Raw genomic sequence first — 9147 nt, 5'->3', positions numbered from 1 at the left:
GCTGTTGAAAGTTTACCTTCTTGGAATTTGGGTTTGTTAGATTTTTTTGTTTGTTTACTGAGTTTGTTTATTCACAGATCACGGGTGTTAAAACCGGTTTGCAGAATGGGGTTTCAACAGTAAATGGACTGTACACAAAAGGAGCGTGGTTTGATTGCAGGCGGCATTGGCAAGTTACGGGCGCTGCAGAATGATGGTCTGTGGGAGAAAAAAAACGTGCGGTTTCAGTCATCCAAATGACATCCCCGGTTTTGATTTATTCGGGGAGAACTCCATCTTATCTGTTAGGATCAGTGGAGTGGGGGACACTAAGTAGTTTAAAACGACCCCCCTGACAATGGGCCTGTGGTATGGAACATAGCAGGTTAGAGCATCGCATTCACACGCATTGTTCCAAAATCTGCCCCATTTTCCCCATCTATTCTCCTGCGCCCCGGGGGGGCTTTTATGTGGTAATGAAACAAATTTCATGCTTGGATCGCATCTTGTGTATCCTCCCCGAGGGGAGGGAGAGAGAGAGAGAGAGAGAGAGAGAGAGAGAGAGAGAGAGAGAGAGAGAGACTGGGGAATTGTGGCCAGGCCTGCTTTCTCTCTACAATCTGGAATTTAGGGAGAATTTGATCCTTGTTATTTAGGTACGATTTTGGTTTATCTCTGGGAAGCCTAAAGGGACATCATTGAACAAAAAAAAAGGGGCCAAAATGTTACCAGATAACTATTATCCTAAATATTCGTGTTGCTGTAGTGAACGATACCTGGAGTTTTATGAATAACATATTTGAATGTGTTCAACAACTTTTTAACAAAATCGACTAATTTGCAATATATCCCTTTTATGTAATACCTATATTTACCTATTTTGGGGGTATATGTATGTATGTATGTATGTATGTATGTATGTATGTATGTATGTGAGCTTGTAAGTATTATTTATAGTAATACAAATGAAATATCATAAACTCACGATTGTACGTATATATATATATATATATATATATATATATATATATATATATATATATATATAGTTGGTCAGACATGGAATATATCTGTCATCTAATTTAATTGATCATGATCAAATAATAATAATAATAATAATAATAATAATAATAATAATAATAATAATAATAATAATAAAGTTACATTTATGATGTGTTTTTATAACAATTTATTACTGACGATATATAATAATGATGATGATAATAATAAGTAGTAGGAGTAGGAGTAGTATTTAAAACACTGAGTTGACATTGCTAAATTATTAGTATTTTCCTGGTTCCATAAAAATCTTGTCCATTATGCGTGTGTGTTTGTGTGTTTTCTTTTATTAACAATAAACTGTGTGTGTGTGTGTGTGTGTGTGTGTGTGTGTGTGTGCGTGCGTGCGTGTGTGTGTGTGTGTGTGTGTGTGTGTGCGTGCGTGCGTGGTGGTGTGTGTGTGTTTAAAATAGTGAATTAAGTCTGAAGCTAAAAACCCACAGACAAAGATCCTTTCATCCACACTGTAAAAAGGTCTAAACATAAACCCTATGCAACAGATTTTAGAGACGTAAAAAGAATTATGTATTTATATGGTCTAATTCACGCTTTAGGTTCACTCGTGTCGTATGTGCTCTGAAGTTTGTAACACTGACTTATGTCTAAAATCTGATCTTTAAGACTTTGTTTCATTCTTAAACATTTGGCGGTGCGTTATGATGGAAATATGCTGCGTTGAAAATGAACCCTTCGGGACTGTCTTATTCGTGAAGCTGCACCTTTTAATATAGGGACAGGAAGGTCAGACACGAGAACCTGGTAACCTGCTGGCGCCGCTCACACAGGAAATGAACTATTTGATTTAACCTCTGAAAATTAAAAACAAGCGAGAAAATGAAGGCTGTTTTATAAATACAATGTTATTCAGATGCAAACTACATTGCTTTATTACTTTTATTGACTTGTTTATACATTCTCAATTCACGCTACAAAACCACATTATTTACATGTGTAACACTTTTACAAGTTTCTTTATGTAAAGAAGCTATTCTAAAAAAAATATAGTGATTCTCTTGTTTCGACAATAAATACATTATTTTACCAATACTAATGCAACAGCCTTTATAAATCTGTTCAATCTATCTATTCTGTAACTTTCTAGTCGAAATACAAAGCTTCGAGAGTATTGTTTTTTATAGGGACTTTGACCAAGTAAATGTAATTAGAAATTAGTAAACAAATGGAACAAACTCACACACAGAATATTCGAAAAGTTTGGAATAACACTTTAATATAGATTATGTATTTTTTTTTTTTTTCTACCAGAACACACATTTATACGACATAAATAAGGAATACAGAAAAGATGAATTAGTCGTTTGAAGAACTTCACTCTGCCAAACAGCGTCTATCATTCAATTACACAATATATTGCGGCTTCTTTTCGTCTTTTTTCAACAATACAACGTTTTTGGTCCGTAAAAGCTGCAGGGTATGAAAACAAAGGTTTTGCCACAGATTATGACATTAACACCCGTTTACAAAAAATACTAAACAACCTGGACACCTAGAGTCAGTGAGAAACATCAAAAATATTTCGGAATGCGTGTTCACAAACTATCATTTTACAAATGTACAAATCGCGGGGGGGGGGGAGTTCAATTGGTCTCAGAACATTTAAGAAGAGTTCATGATAGGTCTGGAATACACACCTTGATAGTAAGACGTGTCGCTAGGAATTTGCGAGGGGTCTAAGCTCGTTTTGCTGGCCATTGAACCCATGGAAAGGGCTCCTGAGATGGTAGACCCATAACCAGAATAATGCATCACCTGCTCGTACGTTTTAAGGTCCATTTTGTGGTGCTGCTGCTCGGAGGACATTAGATTGTTGATGGAGAAAGGGTGGTTGAACGAATAGTGGTGCTCTGGCTTTAGGTGCGCTTCATGGGCGAGGACCGAGTGATGCTGGGACATCAGATGCTGTGCCTGAGACGCTGGGGAAGCCGCATGTCCGGGGCTCAGTGCTTGGTTTGACTTCATGTCTGGCATGGATCGCTTGTGCTCGTTTGAAGAGGACGCATTGGAGCGGGGAGACTCGTTGCCGTTGCAGCTTTCGGAGCTGCTGTGAGAGCCCCCATCAGAAGCCTTCCTGCCCGAGTCCTTTGGAAGCTTGTCACACTTGAAGCGCTTCTGTCTCCTAAGGTAGCAGCCGTTCTCAAACATGTTCCCCGAATCCGGGTGCAGGGTCCAGAACGAGCCCTTGCCAGGCTTGTCGGGTGATCTCGGCACTTTAAGGAAACAGTCATTGAAGGACAGAGAATGGCGGATCGAGTTCTGCCAGCGCTGCTGGTTCTGTCGATAGAAAGGGAAAAGGTCCATGATCCACTGGTAAATCTCACTGAGGGTGAGCATTTTGTTGGAAGATTGCTGGATGGCCATGGTGATGAGGGAGATGTAAGAGTAAGGGGGTTTGGCGTGCGTGTAGCTTCTTCGGTAGGTTTTCGGGTCCCTTGATCTATTGATATTAGACTGCCCGTACACTGGGCTAATTGCGTTCATGTTCGTATAGGATGTCAAAGCATTCATGGATGGAGGCTGGGCGTTCATAGCGCTCATGCTGGGACTGAGAGAGGCGCTCATGCCCGCCATCCCAGCGCCCATGCCGTTCATGGCCCCTGTGCACGCTGACATGCCCGGCATTGAGGGGCTCATCCCGGTGTTCACGTAGGACATGTTCATAGAGCTGGCCGTCATGTTGGCCGTGGAGCTCATTCCTGGCATACTCATGTACGTATTCATGCTGTTCATGCCAAGTCCCGAATTCATGCTGCCCACCGATGTGTAGCACTAGATGAAGAAAAGCAGAAAGGGTTTAGACAAAAACAACAATAATGTTGTCGTTTTTATCAAAATGCACGAGTATATTTAGTCAACACACTTAATTATATGTATGTATATATATATATATATATATATATATATATATATATATATATATATATATTAGTTGAATGTTTTTGTTCAAAGCGGTAATTTTGTTGACAGTTATTATTTAAAATAATAAGAGACGTCTCAATTTTACATTATAGCAAAATGATAAAATAGACAAACGATAAAGACATGTGTCTTGAGTTTCTAATAGCTACCTCTTTCTGATAGACAACTGATGAAATAGCTGCTTTTAGTTTTTAACAAAATTTGACTACTGATTAAAATGACACGTCAAATTATCGGCAGCAATAACATTCTATAAAAGTGAATTATCTATGATAAACTGGCGTCTCTTCCAGAAGTTAAAAAATAATCAACAAACAGATTATATATATATATATATATATATATATATATATATATATATATATATATATATATATATATATATATATATATATAGCCATTGAGAAATATAGGCTATCAATTAATTAGCATTGTCAAAATCTATCTGGCGATTTAAGAATTCGTGGGGAAAAAGTTTTCTCTTGCATGTCAACCAAACTTTGTTAGGATAGTGCCGCTCGGAGATCTGCAGGATTTGGAGTCGCCTCAAGTCAATATTTGATCACAAAGTTAATATTATCTCAAGGCTAATATTGAGTTGTATAAAAGGGATCGGCTTTAGACAGAAAAAAGTATAGCTACCCACCTCGGGCTCTCCGTAATAGCTGGTCCAGTCTGAATGTTCGTGTCCTTCCATTTTCACTGCACCCAGCATCGCGGAAGCAGCAGAATCTGTGTTCTACTACTTTTGGAGAGAAGATGAAAAAAAAACTTTCCTAAACCAAAATATTTGGCAACGGGTTTCTCAAAGCGCTGGTCTGCTGTGCAGTTTTGTGCTCGTACATGTGTAGATTTCAGAATCGCGGTGCCCAGAGGCGCTGGAAAGTCTATGCTGATGACAGAGTCGAAGTGACGTTGGTGGCTGTCTGCAGACGCTGTGATATAGCTGTGTGCTGCAGCGAGCCTCCAATCCCTACTTCTTCGGAGCCCTATTTGAATAATCAGCTCACACCTTGGCGTGAGCCTCTTCGGTTTGGCCCCCTATTGTACACCTGCCCTGGCTAAAAAAGAACAAAGCCATTTGAATGAATTCATTAAACCCTAATCTGATTGTTCTCAATAGAAACAAAGACAGGGGGTTAAACTTATAGTACGAGATACACTTTTTTCTTTTCTTTTTTTAGAATGTTGAATAAAACAAAATACATAAATATATACATACATACATAATTAAATACTACGTCTTTTATCTACATTTTCTTCAGTCAAACTGGGGTTTAAAATCGTTGTATGTTTTAATAACCTCAAAGTCACAGTACTACCCCTTATTTTGTAATAGATGTAACATTCTGCGGTATCAGACAGTAAAACAACGCTGTCATGCACACGTGTTTACGATTTGATGACAATTCCACTTTTCGTTGAGGACTTATCAGTTTAAATAAACCACTTCGGCATATCGAGGATGACTGATGCCATACAGTATAGCCTATTGAAAAATGATTTATTAAATCAAATAGATGTTCTTATGTATTGTTTATTTGGAAATCATATACGACTACTACTACTAATAATAATAATAATAATAATAATAATAATAATAATAATAATAATAATAATAATAATAATAATAATAATAATAATAATAATAATACGGTGCAGTTTTGAGGTAGTGGTATTTTCCGTAGGAAGATTATATTCTGCGTGTTTTTTGTTGTTTATAATGGAATGAGATTTGGTGTTGGTACGGGGAAAGGTTTAAGGCTGGTGTCGGTACAGGGGTCCAAGGTTACTCCAAGCTCTCAGCTCCCTGCGTATCTGAATGTTTCGCAACTTAAGCAAATATTTGAAAGCAAATTCCACACAGTGACTTTACCAAAAAATAGTTTAGGCTATATAAAAAATTCACATCGGCCCGAATAAAAAAACAAAAAACAAAAACAAAATTAATCTTAGCTTTTCACATGGAAAGTATAATTTAAAGTCCAACTAAAAAAAGAATATATAGCCTATATATGAAAATAATGCAACAGTTGTAGGCTAACAATGCTTTGTCGTTTTAGTTGCTTTCCTCGTCATTAAAAGTAAATATGCTAAGAGATACTGTATTATATTAAAAGAATATCCTTTTATGAAACAACGTCTAGAATGTGCATTTCCCTTGTTTTAAATACTGCTCAGTCCCAGCCCCGTGCCCTGGTGTTTTATTGATTGAGCGGGACACTCTTTCTGTTTGAGATATTAAACAGAGTACAGTTTATTTAATGTGTTTGATCATCTGAGATTTAGCGGCTCTCTTCAGCGATGGCTGATAAAGCAGCCTTCTGAAAACACGGCTATTCTTTGAAGTGGAATTAATCGTACTATTTCACTGCTAATATATTTGCCTATTACACAGAGACAGCGAGTGGTAGAATTCTCCGGGAGCTGTTTTCATATAATGTGCGAATACTCGAGTGACCGAACCCACTCACACATTCTCATTCTATTGCATTTGGAAGTATTCGGGATCACAGCGCTCAATGTTTTTTTCTTGTGTATACCAACATGGAAACTAATTTGTTTGCATAGAGCTGAATTGTAGAATTTCAATTATTTTTTTTCTTGTTGCACTAAGAGCCGATCGATATTGAAATATGGAAGCATAAAGCCGACGTTAGACAAACCTGTCAGATACACTGTTTTACATGTTAATACAAGAGCACACATTATATTGTATTGTTTTAATTCAAATGATTATTGTTATTATGGATTTTTAATGAGTAAAATAAAATACACAGCACAATTGAGCTTGATTTCAGTTTTTTTTTTTAAATAAGCTATTAACAGTTTTTAAGACAGCCTATTATTTTAGCAGTCCACAATATTATATTTAATATTTTTATTTTTTATTTTATAAAACATCTACGGCCAACGTTTTGAAGCATAACATGATTTTACTGTGTAGGCTATTAATAATTTTAAGAACTACCATTTTTTACGAGCCTTATTTCAAAACCAACATGGATAAGTTAAACAAAGCAAATACAAAGACGTACACGTTTTAACAATGTTCGATGCTTATGCATTTATTAGTTTATTTATTTATTATGTTTAATTCATTTTGGATGTTCTAGACTTTTGTATGATAGAATTCTGTACACATCCTCCAAATAAGTGACAATGCTGCGCATCTCTGCATCTGACACTGTTCTAGAGAAATGCAATCTTAACTGAAATAGAGTGTGGGAGCGCCCTCTGCTGTCTGCTTGAAGAAAAACACAAGGAAGTGTCCAATAGTAAACATTAGTTGAGTTATTTGTGTAAGAAGTATTTGACTTTTCTTTGCCATTGTAGTACATTTATGTTTGTATTTTTATTTATACAGGAAAAAAAGGTGCACGGTCAATGATCAAAGACATTTACACATAGATCGCACAAACGGACCTAACAGCCAGAAGGCTGGTTTACAGCGGGTTCCTGTCGTGCAGGGAGATGCAGACGAGAAGAGAGAAGAAAAACGTAGACGGGTCAGATCGTGATTTACCTGTGTTGTATAAAAATCCATTAATGAAGTTACGTTTAGTTATCCTCATTTATATACACGTGTTTAAAAAAAAAACTTTTCCTCTTATGAAGTACTGCAGTGAAACGCAATACAGTATCAAATGATGCCAATGCATTGTTGTGTATGCTATTTAAAGAATATTTGTGGTACTTTGTGATTACTCAGGGGTTGTGGTTACTTTGGGGTACTTTGTGGTAGTTTGTAGTTACTTTGTGGTAACTTTGTGGTAAGTAGTACGACCGAATTTGCTGGGCAGTGCTTGGACTTACGCACGCAGTCTGCTTTGTATTACTCTTAACAGTCCACTTGTATGGGGGTGGATCTGGGGCTCGTCCCCCGATAACAGGGGGATCTGGGGCTCGTTTCCCGATAACAGGTGGATCTGGGGCTCGTTCCCCGATAACAGGTGGATCTGGGGCTCGTTCCCCGACAGCAGAAGTACAGTACTTGGAGTTCACGACCATTGTCAGCAAGAACGTGCGTCTGCTTCCAGTCTCGCTTGACGTGCGTTTCTCAAAACCGCACGTTAAAGTGTAGCTTGTTCGTGACGTTCACGTGTATCGTTAGGCAGTCTGAAGAGCTTCTTCGGGGCTGTGTGGGAAACACATTTGAAACAAACGTATGGAGTAGTCTATATATGATAGTTTTTCTTGTAAATCAAACCGTTGGTTGAAAATGCAAGCAAACATATTGTTCTGTAAACTAAAAACTAATGCGAGGAATCAAACAAAAAAGAACAAGAGTGAAGAGATTGCAATAAAAGTAAATGCTTCAAACACTGGTCCTGCGAGACGCAAAGAGCTTCGCAAGAAATAGCAGGACTTCACATATGTGAAAGTTTATCGCAGCGAGCCGACTCCGAGGGCGTCTGCGGTGTTGCTGGCGCTTCACAGCAACAAGCAGCCCTTGCTAAGTCCCGTCTTTATGTTCCCACAGTGCATCCCAACCTCCACGAACATGTCAAGAACACGCCAGATCACTCGTGAACTCGACTGCAGTTACAATGATGATGTTCTGGAAACACTGCAGATTGCAAACGGTGCATTTGCAACGGTCTTACGATGCTGGTTAGGTTTAAGTTGCTTTTGGGAAACGGGACCCCGGTTCTAGAACGCCACCAAACGCGCAATACACGTTTACTAATTAAGAATATATTTAGTGTGACTTCCTGGTGGGAATATGCATCACAAGTGTGTATTTGCTTCCAAGAGGAATAGCAGGTCTGTCGTCTTCTCCGGGAAGCTGAGGAAGAGTTCATCTTTAAATGCCCTTGTTTATTTGTGTCAAAGCTGCACGTGTCCTAATTGCTGGTATTAACACCCGAGGTACTAACAGGGCCCATTGTTTGAATAATTCTATACCTTAATGTAAAGTTATATATCTATAGAAGACAGATAACAATAAGTAAAGCATATTCAAATCTGTATATTAAAACTCATTCAACATTTCCTTTATTGTCTTCAACCCGATTACACTCGCTTGTACCAGGATTCTAGCTGTTTATCATGAAGGTGCGTCAAGATAAGAACTTTTATTCAAGTCATTGTCTTTTTCAGGAACATTTCCAGAGACCTCGGTCTTATCAGCACTGTTCAAGCCGACCAGGGCAGACTGCACCTGGGTCA

General features: G+C 38.0%; 1 protein-coding gene across 1 annotated transcript; it reads right to left on the bottom strand.

The window, feature by feature from the left end:
* Positions 1 to 1926: 1926 nt before the first annotated feature.
* LOC117403350 (hepatocyte nuclear factor 3-beta-like) lies at positions 1927 to 5061 on the bottom strand. Its single transcript, XM_034005431.3, has 2 exons — positions 4622 to 5061; positions 1927 to 3825 (listed from the first exon to the last, which is right to left on the bottom strand). The coding sequence occupies exons 1-2, from the start codon at positions 4688 to 4690 to the stop codon at positions 2656 to 2658; spliced, it is 1239 nt and encodes a 412-aa protein (XP_033861322.1). The 5' UTR covers positions 4691 to 5061; the 3' UTR covers positions 1927 to 2655.
* Between the last annotated feature and the right edge of the window lie 4086 nt (positions 5062 to 9147).

The sequence above is a fragment of the Acipenser ruthenus genome, chromosome 5 (genome assembly GCF_902713425.1).
Source record: "Acipenser ruthenus chromosome 5, fAciRut3.2 maternal haplotype, whole genome shotgun sequence".
Classification (NCBI taxonomy): domain Eukaryota; kingdom Metazoa; phylum Chordata; class Actinopteri; order Acipenseriformes; family Acipenseridae; genus Acipenser; species Acipenser ruthenus.
This window is presented reverse-complemented; position numbering and strand designations above follow the sequence as displayed.

What these genes read in the sequence shown, in the direction of transcription:
- LOC117403350 (XM_034005431.3), bottom strand. Translation starts at nt 4,690, where the DNA reads ATGCTGGGTGCAGTGAAAATGGAAGGACACGAACATTCAGACTGGACC. An exon ending in GCTATTACGGAGAGCCCGAG is followed by an intron (nt 3,826 to 4,621) that starts GTGGGTAGCTAT and finishes TTCTTCATCTAG; the next exon opens with TGCTACACATCGGTGGGCAG.